We start from the raw sequence: 22,933 nt of genomic DNA, 5'->3' as shown, positions 1-22,933 counted from the left end.
AGGTGGTTTGGGAAATAATGCGCGTTAGAGACGTGACGGCGAGAAAAAGGACGTGGACGACGCCGACGCTGAGGACGATCAAGACGAACGAAAAGTGTGCAATCCAGACGACTGCGGCGAAGACGACGACGACGACGACGACGACGACGGCGACGACGACGGCGACGACGGCGGCGACGAGGACGACGACGACGACGACGACGACGACGACAACGGCAAGGACGGCTACGGCTACGACAACGGCGATACGAAGACGAAGGAGACGCACGACGATCGCGAATATCGACGACGACGAAGCCGCGAGAAGAGAGCAACAGCAGCCGAGCAATCAGCCGCGACGGCATTTGATCCAACGCAATTATGTACGCGTACGGTTTCGAGATCACGTAGTACTCGGCGTGTAATTATGTTGTTGTTGTTGTCGTCGTCGTCTTTGCACGGCGCGCCCTGTGTAGCTTCACGGTGAAAATCTGGCGTGAGAGTTGCCGCGGTGGAACGGGGAACATGGCGTCGGTCTCGGCCGAAACTCGAGCCATCCATGGGCACAGTTTCAGTAAGAAGACGTTTCACAAACCGACGTACTGCCACAACTGCACGGACATGCTCTGGGGCCTCATTCAGCAGGGGTACATCTGCGAAGGTACGAAATTCGACTTTTCAAAAATCATTCCACCATAATGTCTATCGTATTATCATGTTACGCCTATGGAAATGAGAAAGGGGGAGAAAGATAGAGAGACCTTTCGAAAGAAATAACACTGGATCTCTTTATCTTTTCTTATTTATCCCCTCTTTTCGACTTTTGCAAACGAAACTTATCGATTCAAAGTATAGACCGGAGAAAGAGTTTTTCATCGGGAAATGCTCGAACATTGGCTTTCCTTCCACCGTCTTCGATAAGAACAACGTGTCGACGATGGAGACGGTACGATCGTATATTTTTGGACGAGCGAGCCGCGAAGCGACCTCGACTTTCTCTCTCCCTCTCTCTCTCTCTCTCTCTCTCTCTCTCTCTATCTATCTATCTATCTATCTATCTATCTATCTATATATCTATCTATCCATCTATCTATCCATCCATTCATCCATCCATCCATCCATCCATCCATCCATCCATCCATCCATCCATCCATCCATCCATCCATCCATCCATCCATCCATCCATCCATCCATCCATCTTTCAATCCATCCATCCATCCATCCATCCATCCATCCATCTCGAGAATCTCTCCTCGACGAAGCGTGTTCTCTCAAGCTGCTCCTACAGCTCCGGAAAACAGATGGCGAAAGGGGACGCGATCGATATACGTGTGCCGTTCGGTTAATGCGATCGAACGCCCCCGTTGCTTCTTCGTTTTTTTATCAAGCTCTTGCGTATTCTGTCGATATTCTTCCATTTTTTGTTCTCCTTTGCAATCATCTTCATTCTTTTATAATCATATTCGATATCAAAAAGATTTGAAATTATTTAAATGGAATGTCGCGATTTGAAACAATCAACGAATACGTTATATACCGACACACAAGGTGCAATTCGTTCTCATCTATATCATCGTCACTTATGAAATATACCGATCGTCTGTGATATTTTTTCTAACAATCCTTACTTAAAATTACATTTTTCTTGATATGTTCTTTTGACAAATATAACTGGATCTTTGCATAGATCGAGATTGGTCGAGGAAAACCCTCTGTAACGGACGGCAGATGGTGCTTTTGTCGGTCTTTTCTCGAGCATTGATCGTGGGGGATGGTGTGGGGTAGCTGAAGGCCGAGAAAGAGAGAGAGAGAGAGAGAGAGAGAGAGAGAGAGAGAGAGAGAGAGAGAGAGAGAGAAAAGGCGAGCTCGAAATACGAGAGGAGTGGCGGACGGAAGCAAGGGCTCGCCACGACGAGCAAAAAGGTGGAAAAGGCTCTCGTTCTTGCTCTCTCTCTCTCTCTCTCTCTCTCTCTCTCTCTCTTCCTCCCTTACACGTAGTTAGTTAGTTGTTTTAAAAAAGCAACTCGATTACCAATGAAGTAGAACGAAAGGTTAGCGTAGATTCATCGACGGTGATACTTCCTTCCGTCCCGCTCGCGTTATCCTCTAGCTCCCTTCGATAAATAGAAACGTGGAGCAAAAAAGCGGAAAGTTTATGCAAACCAACGTGGACGAAGGCAAACGTTACATTATTATCGGCGACATATTATCATCTTAAAGGAGTAATATAGAAATTAGAGAAATATTATTCGCATTCGATCGTAAAAATGTATTTTTCTGATAATTATTTTTCTTGTGGTATTCGACGCATAGATTCAATTTAGGCTATACGATTCAAGGCACAATTAATAGAAGAGCACTCACGGATCGATACATCGATCCTAATGTACTTGGTCAAATTCATCGTCGATGAGACATTATTTTTTGCTGCCCAGTCGGTCACATAGATCATCATATAAATAGTCTATATCTCGCGATCTCAAGTGCGCGAGAGATACGGCTCTCCGCGGATGAAAAACCGTTTCGAAAATTATTTCCCGATTGAAAACTCATTGACCCGATTATGCGCGCTAATAATGGGGAAAAAGGAGACATAGCTTTGGCGGCATCGGTTCGACGTATGTGCTGCGCGTAAGGTGTCTTCAAGGACAAGATATTTTTAGAAAACCGGAAGTATGCTTAGAAATTGATATCTCTTGAACGTTTATATGGTTTTTTACTTTCTTCTTACAAGTTGTAACGATTTTTCTCCGATGAATACGGATCGAATCTATAAAATGCTCGTTCATAATCGTCTACGTTCATAATCCGTCGATCGTTATCCATTCTGACTTTTAATATCAACGTTAATACGGCAAGTTGTCAATCCCCGGCGCCGCGCGTCTTACGTTCGCGTGTAATTCGTCCGCGCTTAGCGCGTATTACTTTAACCACTTTAACCGGCGTGATTTTCGATCGGTCAACGTGATCGTATGAAAATCATTTCGATTGCAAAAATAAAATGTTAAGGATACAATTACCGAATCATTCGTTTCTACCTTTATCAGGAATTATCGAAAGATTTACATGGCTCTACCTAGGCATTATAAATCTTCCTATCTATCGTATATGTATATACGTTCGATGATAGTGATGATATTACGAGCGAGTAGGAGCCTTAAATTTCTTTACTATCGTGTTTCCCATTACAGTTTGCAACTTCGTGGTGCACGACCGCTGTCTCAAGGCCGTCGTGTCTCCCTGCTCCAGCATCGCGGCAAGCCTGATTAAGGTATCTCCTTCTTTTTCTTTTCTCCCCTATATTACTACATGTTTAATTGCACACTGGAAAATTATTCCCTTAGAACCCGGTCGCACACTGTTGGTCCGAACAGGTACATCGGAAAAGAAAATTCTGCAACGTCTGTCGGAAACGATTGGATGATAATCTATCCATACATTGCCAAAGTAAGTTGCTTTGTTTTCAATAGAACTGGAGGAGAAGCTGGAGGAATAAGATTTAAGGTTAACACTTTGATTTGCAGTATGCGAGTATTTTGTGCACACGGAATGTCAGGACTTTTCTGTGGCAGACTGCAAAGAAAATGCAACTTATTTGCCTGGAAAGGATTTGGCTGCTGTAAAACATACGCATCATTGGCGAGAAGGAAATCTTCCGAGCAATTCCAAATGTGCCGTATGCAAGAAAAGTTGCTTCTCTGCCGAGTGCCTTTCTGGGTTTCGTTGCGAATGGTGCGGCGTAACGGTAATGCCTCTCTTTCTATTAATGAATTACCATTCGTTAGGTATAATAATTTTATATTATCATATGCGATATCGTATCCCTCAGTCTCACGCATTCTGCTACAAAAGCATTCCCTCCGAATGTACGTTTGGGAATTTGGAATCAATTTATCTACCACCTCATGCCGTCAGTATTCCACGTACCGAGGTACCAATGGAAGCTATTATCGGAGTAGAAGTGCGTCGTAAAGAAATCCTGGCGCGTGAGTATTCCTGCCGTAAGTGTTTCCCTTATAAGAATACATAGCCGCATATATGATATATCCATACTTGATAGCTGAGCGATCAAGCAACTCGCCTACCAACATTATTACGACAATGGAATCGTTATAAACGAACACAGACACATGATATAATAAAACATTAAACATTATACCTATACATATGTATGTATAATATTATATTAGATATATTACGTTTTATTCTTCAAGCTAAATTCGACCTCGTCGATTAGTCGTGAAATATATTGGAAAAAAAAGTATATATGAAATATAATATCGTATTACGCTCAGATAACAGATAATGGCATCATACTATTTGTTCTGAAAGTATGTAAACTGGTCTGATTATTTTTCGATCTTCTTTTTCTTTTTGTTTTCGTTATTTTTCTTTTTCTTTTTTTTTTTTTTTTTTTTCTTATATACCTATAGGTACATATACATATATGAAGTGTATACAAATGTTTGTTTACAATGACAATATTTCCAATTATTTATCAATTTTTTTGCATGATATTATCTCGATATAAGATACCCTTATATAAGAGCCTTCGTAGCGTATTTACATTTATATATACATATATGCATACATACATATATATATATATATATATATATATATATATATATACACACACAAATATACATACGTACATACATACATACGTATATATGGATATGCGCACGCACACACACACACGCGCGTAAGTATGCATGTACATATATATATATATATATATATGTGTTTGTATATGTGTATGTGTATATATGCATATACATCTACACATGCAGATAATATATCTACTTTTCTATAGCATGCGATATTAAATTTGTAGGATATATTTAACAAGTTTTTCTATTTTTGTTCGTAGAAACAGATAGATATGGTAAAAATATTTGCATTTATTTATATTTGTATTAAATATATATATATATACACACATACACACACCACACACACACACACACACATATATATATATATATATATGTGTGTGTGTGTATGTATGTATGTATGTATGTATGTATCATATCGATTATGTGATTCCATAAATTAATCTAACACCATACGAGGTAACTATAGGTGAATATTTCTTTGTACGAATGCCTATCACTGTATGTCTGCAGCATTATATTTTATTATCAGTTACGGATGAAATAATTTCTTATAGGCATTTTTTTGACTAGCCTAAACGTTTAACAATATATAGTACAATATATAATATATACTTTTATATGCGTCGAAAGTGATTAGAGGAGATAAGATTTAAGATAAGATTTAACAAAGTTCAACTATCATTACTTCAAGTATTGACATAAGGCACCTTACCCTCGTTAGACGTATGATTCAAATAAACGCTCGCGAATGAGTCATCTTATTAATTTAAAATGTTATAAAATAAAACTATGAATGAAAGCCACTTTGAGTTATCTCTTGTAAACAAAAAAAATGTATCGCGAGAGATACAAAATAACAAAAACTGGAAATTCCGTTTTACTTACATATTAAACATTATGGCTTCCGTTGCTGTCGTTGTTATAGTTGCTATTTTCATGGTGCTTTTAATGGATATTCACTTTGTTAGTTACCCTTTTTCACAATTTTTCTAATGTCGTAATCAAGTAAATGCAAGTAAATTAACCAAATGCGCAAAGACATTAACTGGCGAGCGATACATATTTTTCTTTTCTTTTTTTTTTCTTTTTCTTTTCTTTTTTTTTTTTTTTATACATTCATATTTTCGTTAGACTACATTAAAATGATAGATATTGTTAATATATAAAGGATTCTAATATCGATAATATTTGAGATTAGCTATTGTAAAGTGAGAACCCCCACATATATTGACATATTTCCTTTAAATGATCGTTCGTAACACCAAGCTTTTTTGACACATTACAATATAGGAGAAATATTTGAAAGAAAAGCCAAATCTTGTAGAATTCAAATTAATTATTAAAATATTCGGATTACCGTTTGCTTCTATTTGAAGATAACATCGGAGAGCAATTCGATTTCGCTGAGAGTGAACAAATTGGGGCTGCAGGCCGCCTAGCAGAAGCTTTGAGGCGCCTTTCACTAGTTTTGCCACGTAGCTGCCATGGAAATTGTCATGCTTCCCCTCCTTATGTTCGAGGTATCTAGAATATTACATCATCAGACATTCATCTGTGTGAGCATATTCAATATTATAAAATCTGTAGCGCAAAACAGAAAGGAAGATAAATCATTATATAGTAGCTATTAGCATTTCTTTATATGTATATACATACGATATATATATATATATATATATATATATATATATATATAAACATGCATACACACACACACACACACACACACACACACACACACACACAATTACACACATGTGTACATTTATTATTTGTCAAGTTTATAGCATTTATACGAGATATCATATGGTTGATGCTGTTATTATATGATATTTTTGTTTTGTCTGATATATGGCAAATGTTTTACTTGCTTCTTGCATATCGTTTTGTTTCTTCCACTGACCGTTTTTTACATATGACCGAACATACTTTGCAAACAGGACAAATAAAAATGGTAATATTTCGAATAACTATTCACGATTATTTCTACACACTGATGTGCGTGCGCGTGAAAGTTTACGTTTTTATTACTTTACATTATATATTTGTCGCTAATAAGCAATCATGCATCCAAATAATAGAAATGGTATAAGATCGTTCGTGAAAAAATAAGAATCGATTAGAAATATTCAACTGTTAATAATTAAATTTAATGTTTAATGTCTCACATATACATATCTATATTTTTTTATGAAAGTGCAGGTACATGAAAGAAAAAACGAAAAAAAAAGGAAAAAAAAAAAAAAGAAAGAAAATATACCTATAATATTTTATTCATTCGAAAGTTGTGCTATACAGATTTTGATGAATGTTGTTATTTTGTTATTGTTTTCGTTTTAGCATGTATGTACATATGTTTCGCTTCAGTGCATGCACTGTCACACTCAGCCCGCTGGATGCTATGTGAAAAATCCATGATGCTTATCACTCTACTATGCAGTGAAATGAAGTACAAGAATGCTACTGAATAATTCTTCCTATCATGTGTGTTCTACAAATCCATCGTAAATGTTCGATGGTAAGAGGTGTGTGTCATTTTCTTTAAGAACGATTAAACGATTGTCGCATAAGAATGCGATATAATATTATATATTTCTCAATAAATTGTTTTCTCATTTCCTTACACAAGCATCTCCTAAATTTCTTATTATTTGTTATTATCGACAACGCAAATATCAAATAATATCTATCATCCGTTGCCTTTTTCATACGCTCTTCAAGAATCATTTTGAAAAACATGAATATTTTTTCTTAAGTGTATGCTTTATCGTTTTATCGTTATTGAGATTGAGAATCAATGAAAAGTAATTAATATCTATCTTATCTGCGGATTTGCTTTTTCTTTTTTTTCCGTCAATATTATTAATCATATTAAATAACTCTTGTCACACCATTAATGTTATCTGAGTAATACAATACAAGATCTATTAACATTGAATTTATTATCGAAGGAGATGTGTATTGCCATATCTGTCTAATGTTCGATGGTATGTCTAACGAAGAAAAGGAATGTTATCTAAAGGAAGATATTTTTTGTTTGTAGCAAGAAGCATATCGGAAGAATTTAGCAGTGGTGATGCCAAGTATCGCGATAACGACGAGCCTGTGCAAGGTCCGCATGGCCGTGATCCACGATATACTAAAGATAAGGAAGATAAAGAGAGAGGCGACGAAGGTATTTTATTCAAGCGCAAATCCTATACCTGTACGGTTTGTCTCTCTCTCTGTGTGCGTGCGTGTATACATACGTACGTACGTACCTACGTACGTGTGTATGTATGTACGCATGTAGAGTATTTGTCAAAATAAATAAATTCAATATCAATCGACAATATTCGATATAATTGATTTCGATAAAGAATTACACATATCTGACAATATCGTTTTGATCGTGTATTTTAATGATTTAGAGATGATAAAGGTGTACGATGGTAATAACTCTTTGAGGCGTCGAATATGTCGAGTAATCACGATACCTAGACAAGCTACCACGGAACAAATTTTAACATCCGCACTTCGTGCATTTCATATCACGAAAGATTCTAGTACGTAATAATGCTTTATTATTCTGTTATACTATCGAAACTCCTTATATGATCGATTAAGAAAATATTTATTTTTATCCAGGCAATTTTTACTTAACCGACTTGTACGCCACCGAAGAAACTGAATTGTGCGATCCGACACCAGTTCTAACCTTGAATCGTAAAGAAGGCAAACGTCCGGCAGTCTTCTTGCGATTTAAGTAAGCTCATTTTCATTGTTAAATGGATATAATTGAATGATAGAACGATACGAAAGAGATCATTATTTTCAAGGGATAATGAAAGCGGAGAAGTGCGAGTCTATCCTGGAAAGTTACAAATATCGGAGTCGTTCTGCATCGTACCCGTAACGGAAACAACGACGATAACAGATTTAATCCAGGAATCCCTTCAGAGGTTTAATTTAAAAAGTGCGAATTCCGAAGACTACAGATGTAGAAAAATTCTCCTGGATCGCGACGGTGCGTTTAAATTCGACATTATTAATTATCATCTTTATTCTCATACGATTAAATCTCACTTATTCAATCACTACGGTACAATATATTCTCATTTATTTTAGAAACCCTTTTGTTTCCTTTTAGTATCCGGCCGTGTTTTATCGCCAGAGGAAAAGCCATGGGATATAGTTAAACAGCTCGGTAAAGATTCCATTAGGCAAATGGAATTGATGCGTTTTTATTTACAATTAAAACAAGATCCCCACGGTCCCAATCTGGCTCTATTCGTGGGTAACTTGCCACCGAATCTTTCGGAACGAATTTATGAAAATATGTTGACCGAGTTTTTAGGAAAAGGTAACGCGATACCATACGATAGTTATAAAATAGTTTTCTATATATCTAATTTTGTATAGGTACTCCTCTGTTTCGTAATAACAACAACAACAACAACAACAATTTTCTTTTTTCCTTTTTCTCTATAGAAAACAAATTCTCATCCATTGGCCCAATTTACTACGAATACGGTTCGATGGTAATTATATACGAAGATTCGAATAAAGCGGTTAAAGCGTTGTACACTTTGCGCGAATCGAAATACGAAGACAAACATCTTCTGGGTATATAAAATTTAACTTAAGAAAAAAAAAATAAATAAGTAAATAAAATTTAAAAAAAAAAAAAAAAAAGTAAAAATATAAAAATAATTAAAAAAAAAAAAAGAAAAAAAAAAAAGAAAAAAAAAAGAAAAAAAAAAACAATTAAGCGTGGAGCACGCGACTTTCGATATGTAAGAAAAATAATCGGAATACGTTGATTTGCATTTTAGTTATGTTATTGCCAAGTATCGAACCGAGTATGGTACCATCAGGTGTTCAACCCTTGCTTGTATTTGTGAATGTCAAATCTGGTGGTTGCCAAGGGCTACAGTTGATATCTAGCTTTCGTAAACTTTTAAATCCCTTTCAAGTGTTTGATCTGGATAATGGCGGGCCACTTCCTGGGTCAGTAAGAAATATGTCTGTAGAAATAATGGTGACGTGAATGAGCCGATTTATTCATATACTCTTATAACTTTGCAGGCTTTACGTTTTTCGTCACATTAAGCACTACAGAATCTTAGTCTGCGGCGGAGATGGTACGATAGGATGGGTCTTGCAATGTTTGGACAACGTCGGCCAAGACAGCGAATGTTCTTCGCCCGCCTGCGCTATCGTACCGTTAGGAACGGGAAATGATTTGGCGAGAGTATTATGCTGGGGATCCGGATATACTGGCGACGAGGATCCATTGAATTTATTGCGAGATGTTATTGACGCCGAAGAAATTATATTGGACAGATGGACGGTTGTTTTTCATCCAGAAGAAAAAGATGACAAGTGCCAAATGAGCACCAATGCCGCAGGTAATTAAATTATAAGACGATTATAATTCATACATCGTAATATTTATCATCTCTCTGTGTGTGTGTGTGTGTGTGTGTGTGTGTGTGTGTGTGTACATATCCGATGGTATATAACAAGAAACTCCTATAATATATTTATAGTAGGCGCAAGCTCGACCAGCGAGGACAATACGCAAATATTTGTGATGAATAATTATTTCGGTCTTGGGATCGATGCGGACTTGTGCTTAGACTTTCACAATGCAAGAGAGGAGAATCCTAACAAGTTCAATAGCAGAATACGAAATAAGGGTGTATACGTGAAAATGGGTTTACGTAAGATGGTCGGTCGTAAGCCGTGCAAAGACTTGCACAATCAGATTCGATTGGAGGTGGACGGCAAACTGGTGGACTTGCCGCAAGTCGAAGGAATAATTATTCTCAATATTTTAAGGTAATTTTTTGAACGAAACATCCAAAGAGAGCACCAAAGATGCCATTATATATATATATATATATATATTTATCTGTTAACAGTTGGGGCTCTGGCGCGAATCCTTGGGGACCAGATAAGGAAGATCAGTTTAATAAACCAAATCATTGGGATGGTATGTTGGAAGTCGTAGGAGTTACAGGCGTCATGCATCTAGGACAAATTCAGTCTGGTCTCCGTGGAGCAATGAGGATAGCGCAGGTAAACGATACTAATTGTAATAGATACGACGAGATCTTTTGCTACACTCTTAAGCACTCAGTGACGGTGAGAAAAAAATATAATAATGAAACGATGAAGAAGAAACAAAAGAAAAGAAAATAATAATCATTTAGAATGTATCTAGAGGAGATTAGTTATAATTATATATGCACTATATGTAGGTATTACCTATATGCATATCTAATTATTGTTGGAGATTGTTCAAGGAATATGTACGTATACGTACCTAACTATAAGCGTTTAATTCGGGAAAGCTGAGCTACCTTACTCAGCACGGTTATAATAGATAATCTACTTATTGCACATCATCGTCGGCGTTTACAAAAGAAATCGATTGATTGTAGGGTGGGCATATAAAAATACGTTTGCAGTCTGATATACCAGTACAAGTAGATGGCGAACCGTGGGTCCAGAGTCCGGGAGAAATTGTAGTTCTAAAATCTGCATTAAAGGTAATCTTGAAAGAAACTTTACCGAAACCCCATAATTCCAGCAAAATGAAGGACAGATTGGGTGTAACATAACATAGAATGCAAGTATCCTCAATGGTAATCCTTAGATATACATATATATATATATATATATATATATATATATATATATATACATATATATATACATATATATATATATATATATATATATATATATATATATATGTATATATGTATTTTCAATGTATCCTATCGAGAGTTAATGCGCATTATATCTCTATACACATTATATCTCTTTCCCCTTGACTTATGCGATACCTCTTCTTTATTGCGCACCGTTCTCGTTCACTCAGCCTGTTCGATTTTAAATAGAATAATGGGGTCCTCTATGTGTATACACTATACGTATACATATACATATATGTATGTATATATGGCACGTAAGATTCTTAACGGAAGCATCTATGTATGTATATTAGTTGGTAGTATAGATATATTGTTTTTTTTTTTCTCTCTCTCTCTCTCTCTCTCTCTCTCTCTTTTTTTTCCCCTTTCTTTTTCTGTCTTTTTTTTTTTCTTTTTTTTCTCTCTCTCTCTCTCTCTCTCTCTCTCTCTCTTATCATAATATCTCGTAACGCTCTCTGCGCAGTCTCCATAAAGAGGCATTACCTGACTGCCGATGTCCGTCAGCGCATGCATTCCTCCCCTAATCGCACTCTACTAATTATTCCTTGTTCCTTTGTTCACTTCAGGCTACCATGTTGAAGAAAAATAAGATCAAGCGTCGGAATACCGAACCGTCGATCCTACCTGCTAATGGGGAGGGGGGCAAGAGCACGGACGAGTAAACCAACCATACTGCAGCTTGCCAATAGTCAGTCATTATAAATCGTTCTTTTAAGAGAGAGGTGTGCGATCCTCGCCTAGACTCCTCGATGTGCTAAAGAAATAGTACATGGGAACGGGGAGTTTCGGTGCGATCTCACCCCCCCCGTAAAAACAAATAGGCCTCCTATGTATGAATTGTTCCGATCGACTCCCGAAAGAAACGCATGCGTTTACCTCGATGTATATATATATCACCACCGTGTCGATACCCTTGGCCCAATTGCAGCTGGATGCTTCTCGTAATATATATATATATATATGGATTAGTCACGCATCTCTTTTATTAGATAGACGTTCTTAGCTTTTATGGAATAATGTTTCTTTTCCTTTCTCTTTCGTTTCTTTCGTTTTTTTTTTCTTTCCTTCTTTCTTTCTTTCTTCGTTCATTTATCTGTCTTTAACTTTTTATTACTATATATGTATCATTTTCGTATCTTCTTTTTTTCCTGAGTTCTGACATCTATATTTCTCACTTCGTCATTACCATTAACTTTCTATCGATTACTCCTTTGTGCGTTCCCCTGATCCTGTCCCTTCCTAGGCAACGATGCTGAAGAAGAGCAAGGGTAAAATGAAGCGGCGTAATACAGAATCCAGCATGCAGCTCGCACTACAGGCTGCGCCCTCGAACGATCCGGATTCTGAGATCTTCTGAGTGAACAAATCGTACTGTGCGAAGATGGTCAATGTCGTTGTCACGCAGGAACACGTAGTCACGCACGAAAATCATTCGATTATACGATGATAACGTATAACACGTGCGTAAGCGGCCTCGAAATCGTCACCGTAACGATTGTGCTGTTACGAACATAAATAACTTCGATAACTACAACGCAGTTACTTCAACAAGTGGAAGTAGATAAGATTTTCAAATAAAAACTCATGATAAGATTCATTGAAAGAAAAAGAAAAACAAAAAAAAAAACAAAAAAAAAACAAAAAAAAGACAAAAAAAAGGAAGCTCAGTGATATCTTTAATGTCCGTTCACATGTTGCTAGGATGAAACTAGATCTCATTAATGAATGTTAATAACCATAGCACTGTATGTAGCTTGTCAATCAATATTTTTTTAGTCAAATTATAATAGAAAGTAACACACGATAATGTTACCTCCACGAACTTTTAAAAGTAGTATTGAAGATCGTAAGATATTTGCTTCTAATGTTCAATTTATGTTTATATAGCTTGTAGATTGGACACACAAATGTAATGTATATTACTTTAGTATGGTACTTTACCAATCTGTGGCAGTATGAATCGAGTATTGCGATATAAGACGCAAAAAAGGCATAGAGATAGTGAGAGTGAGAGTGAGAGTGAGAGAGCGAGAGAGAGAGAGAGAGAGAGAGAGAGAGAGATCAGTTGTTATTAATATGTTATATATACATATAAATATACATATACATATATATATATATATATATGTATATAAAATATTAATATATTTACATAATATCGTATTAGTATTACGATCTAAGTTGTGATAAACGCAATCTGACCGCTGGGCAGTCTGGAATTCACAAACCAGGTGCGGTTAGAAATTTCCTAGAAATAATTCATAAGAGAGTTAATGTAACAACTTTCAAGTAGCGTCGCTCTAAGGCAAAGCACTTTGCCAATTCGTCTTTGACTTGTGTAAAAGAGCAGCGCCATGGGCTATGAATTGGACAAGTAAATAAAAAAAAACATGAATAAATAAAAAAAGAAACAAAAACATTAAGGAGGTGGCTTAATAACGTTCTAAATTTGGCTCTGATAAATCCAAATATTCCAGTTTATCGGAGCCATCGGTGGATCGAACATTCCACTTTATTGTAGTCAAAGCAGAAAGAAAGAAAGAGCGAGCGAGCGAGCGAGCGAGAGAGAGAGAGAGAGAGAGAGAGAGAGAGAGAGAGAGAAAGAAAGAGAGAATACGTGTTGTACATTTTAAAAAAGCCAGTGATAAGAAAAATTATCGATTTTAACGATGAACAAAGTTGAATGATAATAACGACGAAATGGCCCTCTTCTCACGTGGCATAAAAAGCACGCCTTTTAAACATCGAGTAGCAATGCCCGATGAACGACGATGGACTCTATTCAATGGCATTGTTGATTATGTAAAGAGAAAAGAATGGGAGAAAGTGTGTGTGTGTGTGTGTGCGTGCGTGCGTGCGTGCGTCGTGCGTGCCTGTGCGAACGAGAATGGGTTTTGGGAGTGACAAAAATGCGGTGCCAAACAGTTGTAAATAATATTATATATGTAGGAGATAAAATGGAACTAGTCGTGGTGGCATCTAATGCAGCGCAAGAAATGGATGCAGTGCGACGTGTGTTGCTGATATTAATCATAAAGAAGAGAAATGTAATCTGCGATGTGATGCTTGAACGAAGGAAAAACAAGTGAGAGTGTGTGAGAGAGAGTCGGCTTCTTTGGCAACTTATTGTTAGGCAAAACGATCAAAGAAGAGCGTGCTTAACGTATCGTTCATCTTGCGCTTATAGGTCGCGCTCTACGTAATCGATCGGTCGATTTTCAAAGAAAAACCTTTAGCACCGTCTCGTTTTCGATAAAAATCTTCGGAATACGTTGCATCTCATCGAAAGGACTTTTTCCAAATTTTTCGTTTTATTAAGCGGACCCGCTAAACTTCACCAAGGAGACTGTCATTCCCGGATAATTGACGAGTCTCCTTTCTTGATCTCGATCTACCAATGATGATTATGGGGCTCATTATTTCACGCTAATATCCGGTATTACGGCGTGAATGATACATCTGCGGTAGACCGAAAATTATATTTATCCCTGTGACCAAATTATATAGTATATTTGCTGTCGCTACGAAGTATAGAAAAGAAGAAAAAAAAAAGAAAAAGCTAAAAAAAAGAAGAAAAATAATAAGCTACGTACAATCTATATATATATATATAATAATAATAATAATAATAATAATAATAATAAGAATAATAATAATAATAATAATAATAATAAGAATAATAATAATAATAATAATAATAATAATAATAATAATAATAAATAATAATAAATGAGTGTATGTGCTACTAGACAGCTATCACGACTGAATTCATTACCTCTCCTTCTTAGGACGCCGTAAAAGCGCTGACATATTCTATTATCCACTTTGACTATCGATAAGATACGCCCTTCAACGCTATGTATTTTTAGCTGTGTATACGTAAATGTTTCCAATAATAACATAAAGTTTTATTAATGTTACGGTAAACGAATAGCGCGATAGTGCAACCTAAAAAACTTACGACTCTGTTCATTTTTCGAACTGTACCAATAAATGCACTATAAATAAACATAATTATACCAAAGTGTATTATAATTATTCTTCTTTGACATATGTATGTATATTAATTGTTATTTATCATAGATCAATGTCTCGTCGTCGATGAAATTGTTAGCCTCCCCCAAGTACATGGCCGCGCGGACGAATTTTTTATTTTATATTATAAAACTTTGAACGAGATAATTCTGAACTCATTACTCATTGCCGTGGTAATAAATGGAAAAGAATGGAAAATAGTAATTATTCTTTAATAATATTCGAAGGAAAATGCGCTCTATATACCGTATATATTTGTATCATTAAATACAGTATAATTGACAAGACAAGAAGATTAGACTAGATTTAATTTTTTCATTATGACCTACCTATATACCGATTAGAGTTTTATCCCATTTAGAGATATTTAGTTTTGACGTAATGCACATCATACGGTCGAGTGCATGAAAATGTACGAGACGTAATCAGAACTTTAACGCAATTCTAATGAAAATTTATAGAAATATAAAAATGCGAAACAAATGTTACACTACATTTATTTATATATTGATTATTATATATTGATCACAGCGGCTTGCCGCTCAAACATTCCAAATTGACAATTATACTCGAATGTCAGATCAAAATTATTTCAACGCATTTCAACGTTTCCTCAATGGCTACTTTTATCGATGAACAAATACACCGTCATTCGAATATTAATCATTAATACATTACATTGGTACACGTAATAATATGATCGTTTGACAAATTTTCATGCAATAAGGACGTGCTTACATTACATTGAGCTGCAACCTGAAAGTTGTTTCCATCTAACGAGAATTTAAATTAAAATTGATTAAATATTCGTGGGAAGATAAAAAGTTTTACAATTATATAGATAAGAGACGATGGAGTTTCCATCTTGCAGACATGTGAATGGACAAGCCATTATGTAGGAAGAAAGTTTGCAATAATTGAGATATATTTATTTAACTTTGTTAGGTATGCAATAGATTTAATTGGAAGAAAAGTCAAAGAAAGAATGAATGGATTTTTTTTGTTTCCGGCGTCTTTGTTCTCTCTCTCTCTCTCTCTCTCTCTGGTTCCTCTTGGTTTCCCACGTGTGTGCTTAGGTGGCGGTATTAGTTATGTGTCTTGCCGTAGGAGGCATAACAGTCGCCAGAGACAGAGTACAAATTTCGCCATCTAACCGTCAACAGGCCAAACTGCGTTATGCAAAAATTGAATTTCTTTAATATCCTTGGCGCCATCTAACGACTATCTATATCGAGAGGTACTGTTCTCTTCGTGTTTAACTCGACAAACTCCACTGCTGTCATATGTTCCTGCTAATAAATCGGAATTTTTGCGACAATATGGTGGCCGATTGGTTAACCATATACTGGTACGTGTATAGATGTGATCGACTACCGTTGCCATACTTGGAAATATATTAAAAATTATTCCTCTTGAATTAAGAATCGTCGTTTATTATCGGACTTGTCTTACGTTATATCGCACCGAATATCTATTCTCTTATTTTCAATTAATTGCAGTACAAGCTAAATAACAAAAAGATGAACGATTTTTCATCTCGTTGAATAAAGATCAGTTTGTTTCACGAGATTAGACGTTGGTGGACGACGTCGCTGTGTGTATTCGACCAAATTGAAAACAAATGTATATATATATATATATATATATATATATATATATATATATATAATATTTCATTGCAATTAACTAAAGAAGGGAAAACAAGTGTGCACGGAGTCGTATGTAATTTGGTTTAATACAATTTTTGCATAAATAGTGGAGAGCATCGTTGGTTAGGTGTATCGCAAGTCGATCGATGATTGGTGGATTTTTTGGTGTGAGAAAGTGCCATTGGCCGAAAGCGTATAGAAAGAGACCCCGAGAGTTGAGTCCTTGGATTGGAAAGAAATTCAGTTATAAGGTTACCGCCCTGAAGATAGGTGTCGTCCAATCTGCTGGCTTTGTTACTTTTAATTCAAATGAAAAACGGTCAGCGTTTTTGTTGAATTCTATAGATTTCGTGGAATCTCTTGTTTTAGGTAAGGTGTAGCGATGGAGGATTCAGAGGAATGGTAAGTATTATTTCATAAGATTCTTTTATTTTTCTACGAAAAATGATCCTTATTCAATGATTATTATAAAGCTTGATTTTATCTTATTATTTGATAAGAATAAAACTTGCCAGCGATAATCGACGTGTGTTCTCCTTCGTATAATTTATTCCTCTTGCACCTTTCCTATCCTTACGAAGAAAGTTAGATGATAGTTCTTCGACAGGAAGAAAATTTAACCTGAAAAAGGTTATTTTGACAAGTTGCTTGTCAAGAAGGACAATTGTTATTATTATTTAACCTGTGCATATATATGGCCTCATCGATGTTGCTTCGATTGCATTAAGTCGCTTTAACGAAGGCAGAAACCCACGTCGTCGTTTGCTATCAAAATACAACTTATCAATTATATTTTTTCCTCCACACAATTTATTGTACCTTGATAGGGAATTGATATTGCAAGATACAACTGCGATGGTACGTGATAATTTCACAAAGTTGCGCTCTATATGGACCGAAATAGGATACGATAAAGAAACCCAATCGGCTTATACCATTGCAGCGCGTGATCATATACAGGTAAAAATTTGGCCTTAATGAAATGTCTATTTAAGCGTTAAGAAAGAAGAGGCGCAGAATTAATGTTTAAAAAATAAAATAGGAGTTATTTAATGATATGGTATCAGAGTTGAAGTATAAGAAGACATTGCTGTTGGAAGAGTCGAAGCAGTTGATGCAAAATACAACTATTCTGTCGAAGGTATGTTGTTTAATTCGTAATGTAAAATTAGTCAAGCTCTTATAATATTATTGGAAATTTATTGCAGGAATTGAAAGAAACGATCGATGCGAGCGGATACGAGATGCTACCTTTGTTCTATTTACACCAGGTACTGCGACAGGATATGGAAAAGTTGTTGCGCATTAAAGAACAACGTGAAACGTATTTAAACGAATTATTGCTCAAGGTACAATCTCCTAATTCTATGTGCATAGTACATGTATATATTTGTTAATAATAATCCTTAGGAAGATGAAATTTGCAAACGTCTTGGCGTACACCCAATAGGAATCGAATCTAAACCTTTAACCGAAGAGGAATTGGATAACTTTAAGTTACATATCGATAAACAGGAAGCGGAAAAGGTTTGCTCGCTCATTAATAATTGGTCCTAATTACTTTTACGTTCTTATTACTTTTCCTTCTCTCTCTCTCTCTCTCTCTCTCTCTCTCTCTCTCTCTCTCTCTCTCTCTCTCCTTTCGCATTGAATTTGTCATTTTACATTTGGCTTTCGTATCACAAAGCGTTAGGAGGAGGGAAGGGAATCAATCTTCCGCTTATCATATCATTCATTCTCTTTATCGTTCAGGATCGCGTAGAGGGTGAATTTAAAAATGCACAAAATTTCATTGTCAAAACGATGGATGATCTGGGAATTAATCCGTCCTCTTATTTCGAAGAAATGGTGTGTAATAAGCCCGATAACTTTATCCTTACCCCTGGGAACATGGGATTGTTGAAGGACCTTCAAGAACGATTGGAGGAAGAATTAAGTAGGGCGAAGAAGGAATTCGAGGATATAACGGAAGAGCTAATAGCTTTATGGGAATATCTCGATGTACCTAACGATTTTCGCAAAGGATTTTTTAACAATCATCCGGGATACAGGCAAGCTACTATGAAAGCGATTAATGGAGAAATTACGCGTTGTAAGGAAAAGGCACGTATCGCCAAGTGTGTCAATAAAGTTAGAGCCGAATTGGTTAACCTGTGGGACATGTGCAAGTATGGTGAAGCCCAGCGAAAAAAATTCACCGCCTTTTATTCTCGTACCTACACAGAGGATTTATTGACCCTGCACGAGCTCGAGAGCGAAAAAATTGGAAAGTATTATGAAACGAACAAAATGATTTTTGATCTCTTGGAGGAGAGAGAGAAGCTTTGGACGAAAATGAAAGTATTGGAACATCCCTCTAATAATCCGGATCGATTGAATAATCGAGGAGGCCAATTGCTTGCGGAAGAGAAAGAACGGAAAGTGATACAAAGAAAGTTGCCCAAGATCGAGGCCCAGTTACATAACTTGGTAGAAGAATATGAGACGAGGCACGGGGAATCGTTTTACGTTAACGGCCTCTCCTTGGAAGAATTCTTGGCGGAATCTTGGGCAAATCGTGATATCGAAAGGGAAACCAAGAAGAATGCTAGAAAAGTGGCGAAGGACAACAAGTGCGCGATGAAGGCAAGCGCAACGAAACGTACCCCAACTGCTACCTCGACCATTCAAACTCCCTTGTGTACGTCGACAAAGAGAAAATTAGCTTACGGCTCGACCCCTAACAGTTCGGCCAAGCGACGGAACGTTGCCACCGGTAAAGTGCGTAGCGCAACCTATGCTTCGAAAATTAGAAGAAGCGGGAAGGTAATTTTAATTATGACTTTTTTTCGTCCTTTCATTTCTTTTCACACTTCATTTCGATCCAATGAATTTCTTCAGATTGCCAGGCGAATATTGTCGGAGAATAAGAAACGTAGAAGCAATCAAAGAAAATCCATCTCATTGTCCCCGAATATACGTACCGTTGACATGACCTATGGACAATTCCAAGAACATCTCAAGGAAAGAGAAGAATTGCGTAGCTCCTTGTTGCCGCCCGATCAATCCGCGTACATTTCAAAAACGCCTAATCGTATCCACGTCAAACCATCAAGGAAGAATTTATATAACGTAAACGCGACGTCCAATACGACGTCGAAATCATTGTTGTCTACTCGAAATTCACCGCGTAGCCCTAGAATGGATAATACTCCGAAACTCGCAACTGCACCGAACGTATTACCTATTATATTTTGATAAATTCTTTCCTTAATATTTACATATTTTCTATTTAATGTAATTCTTTAGTGTTTTACGTTAGCGAGGGCTGCTCTTTCAACTCTGGGACCCACGTAAATATATATATATACATATACATATATATATATATATATCTATATATATATTATTTCCAATTTATAGAAGAAGATTTTTAAAGTTTAGGGCTTGTATGTTGGGCGGGGGAGGGGTGGGGTGGGGGTGGGGGGGGGGGGAGAAAGATATGATTTAATGTATATTACATAGCCAATGGGGGTAATAAACTTGGCATTTGTAATTTGTATATTAATGTGTAGTCTTCGTGTTAATATTTGCGTTATTAAACATTTGCTTCGAAAAATTATACATATCCGATCATAAATATTATTACAGTGTCGATAATGTGATATTATTACATATTATGTATTTTATGAAAAAAAAAAAAAAAAAAAAAGAGAGAAAAGAAAAATGATTTTTGATATAACATAATTTTTTATAATATTATGAAACGTTTAATAACGAATAAAGCTTCTTCGTAATAATATTATTTTTGCGATAATTACTCGAAAGCGATCCTTCGAATTTTCCAGAAATATAACAACGCGTTTATAAATTAAGCGTCGAATAATGATTAATAGGATCCCGTTTGACGATTCCGTCTAAAACTCCACTGCCATATGTCTCTGCGCTATTTTATTATTTTATGTCGTTGGACCATTTCGAGTTTGCAAACTTGTCAAACTTGTCCATTTATATTTATGGATTATTTGACAAGTTATTACGCGGATATATCGAGAAATTTACGTATACATACGTACGTATACAAAGTAAGTCGACACATCGATCAAATAATTCTGCGGAAAGTAAGTTCTCGTAATAGGAGAGCATGTATTTATTAATTTCGATCGATCATCCATTATTTTTACGGATATCACTTTGCCATTACATAGACACACATGGGACCAATGAATAATATAAATGAACAAAATCTAATGCTTTCACTTGCCGCTAGATCGCACCACCGATATTGTTCTATCGAACAACTTTGATTTTCTTTAGACTTTCCAATTAATAATAAATATATCTCACCGAATGTCGCGCGCGCGTTTGAAATCTGCTACTCGCCAAAATTTCCAAAATGTACTTTTATTATCGATCATCGGTGAAAGTTATTCTCTTATGAATTCTGAAAATAAATAATAATGAGATACCGTGGAAAATGTTGAATGCTTGTAATATTTGCTGGGTTGGTTGCTAATTGTCCTTAGAAAACTTTGATCTTAAACTTTTAACGAGATTAAGGGAGAATAACACATATTGCGCAACATCCTCTGAGATGGTTTATCGAAACAGAAAGAAAAAAAAAAAAAAGAAATATAAAAGATAAAAGACATATCTCGATAGATCAAAAATGGTTAAAGATGATTTGGATGATTTCATACGTAAGAATGACGTCAGCATAACAATGGCAAATGATGAAAATTCGGTTTAAGGAACGATAGAAGAAACGAGAAAAGTTGGAAATTATATATAGAATAGGTAAGATGATATATTAATGTGTCAAATTATTTCAATGGGGGGGGGGGGGCGGGGAGGCGGGTAGGTGATATGCCCGCGCCATCGAAATAAGCGGACTAATGAAGATGTGCCGGATCGGTCGATCCCTCTCCTCTCTCCCTCTCGCTGTCCTTTTACCCTTTCTTTGTTCACACATCCCCTCCCACGGCCGTGTCTCATTCTCCTTCTCATTTTAACTTCTCTCGGCAAGCCGAAGCGTTACCAATAGCCAAGGTGGCGTCTCTTTCGTCCTTTCGTCGTTCACCTCCTCAGCAGCGAGCTCTCGCTCGAAACAGTTTCAAACTGGTTTTCAAGGGCTCGTTTGCTCGCTCTCGGACTTGGCTTGGTATAAAGGAAGGAGGATGCCAAGATGGTGAAGGTGAGGGAGAGGAAGAGGGAGAAACGGAGCCACAGCAGATGTAGCGAAGCGACTCGGCGGCTAAAAGAACGGATCTCGGGCGATAAAAAGAAGGGCCTTCGGTGCTACCTTGGACGCTTCGCGGGGGGATATATAGTCGGACGGTTCATTAAATCGTCGATATAATTTCTTCTTTGGTCTGAATCGTCGACCGACGCGTCCTTTCCAATAGGAATACGTCCTTTCGATAGGAATGCTCTCTTATCGATCAATGAAACTTTTATATCTTTTCTCATTACATATTATTCTCAATAGTCCTTGTTCTAGTATCTTCTCCTTCATGGAAGTCTTCTTTTTTCCTTATTCAAGTAGTACGTAAGTAAGTAATAATAACTCTCTCAGTGAGATCGTTGAAAGGAGAGCGACGAAAGAAACGTGTATTATTCTTACTCGTAAGCGCTTCGTCGAGACGTTGGCCCGCATTGCTTCGTGAAATAATGCGCCGGGAGAACGAACGCAGAGAGTGGCAGAGAGGACAGCGATATAGTGGTAGAGAAAGGAAGGAGGAAAGAAAACAGAAGCAAAGAAGCGGCTCTCCCCACCCCCACCCCCACCCCCCTCCCTCTCTCTCTCTCTCTCTATCGGCAGAAATTAAGTTGTTAAGATGCTGCCTCGGGCGTAGCCGAGCCAAAGAGAAGATCGTGAAAGTAATGGCGGTTTGTGGTCGCCGTGCTTCATATCCGCTGTCCTGTATCCTGGCGTGCGTAGAAAAGTTTTACTCGTGGCGCGCAAGGT

General features: G+C 36.7%; 2 protein-coding genes across 8 annotated transcripts; both read left to right on the top strand.

The window, feature by feature from the left end:
• Positions 1–326: 326 nt before the first annotated feature.
• On the top strand, positions 327–13,924 carry LOC124430357 (diacylglycerol kinase theta). Of its 6 annotated transcripts, none has more exons than XM_046976792.1 (18): positions 327–640; positions 3,171–3,250; positions 3,324–3,426; positions 3,504–3,724; positions 3,809–3,980; positions 5,975–6,118; positions 7,642–7,773; positions 8,009–8,143; positions 8,226–8,343; positions 8,417–8,604; positions 8,728–8,940; positions 9,069–9,203; positions 9,413–9,587; positions 9,666–9,988; positions 10,130–10,421; positions 10,505–10,661; positions 11,027–11,134; positions 12,546–13,924. In XM_046976792.1, the coding sequence occupies exons 1-18, from the start codon at positions 505–507 to the stop codon at positions 12,657–12,659; spliced, it is 2,946 nt and encodes a 981-aa protein (XP_046832748.1). In that variant the 5' UTR covers positions 327–504; the 3' UTR covers positions 12,660–13,924. The 6 variants fall into 6 exon arrangements, with proteins under 6 accessions (XP_046832748.1, XP_046832757.1, XP_046832766.1 ...); XM_046976801.1 differs by having other exon boundaries at positions 11,869–13,924; XM_046976810.1 differs by having other exon boundaries at positions 11,766–13,924.
• A 983-nt stretch (positions 13,925–14,907) lies between these two features.
• On the top strand, positions 14,908–20,439 carry LOC124430411 (protein regulator of cytokinesis 1-like). Of its 2 annotated transcripts, none has more exons than XM_046976945.1 (8): positions 14,908–16,685; positions 17,094–17,388; positions 17,814–17,946; positions 18,029–18,127; positions 18,195–18,335; positions 18,397–18,513; positions 18,739–19,791; positions 19,867–20,439. In XM_046976945.1, exons 2-8 carry the CDS (start codon positions 17,369–17,371, stop codon positions 20,221–20,223), a joined length of 1,920 nt encoding a protein of 639 aa, XP_046832901.1. In that variant the 5' UTR covers positions 14,908–16,685; positions 17,094–17,368; the 3' UTR covers positions 20,224–20,439. The 2 variants fall into 2 exon arrangements, with proteins under 2 accessions (XP_046832901.1, XP_046832911.1); XM_046976955.1 differs by having other exon boundaries at positions 16,581–16,685; positions 17,356–17,388.
• Positions 20,440–22,933: the final 2,494 nt, after the last annotated feature.

This window comes from Vespa crabro, chromosome 1 (genome assembly GCF_910589235.1).
Source record: "Vespa crabro chromosome 1, iyVesCrab1.2, whole genome shotgun sequence".
Lineage (NCBI taxonomy): Eukaryota > Metazoa > Arthropoda > Insecta > Hymenoptera > Vespidae > Vespa > Vespa crabro.
The sequence above is the reverse complement of the archived record's forward strand: the minus strand, read 5'-3'. Positions and strand labels throughout refer to the sequence as shown.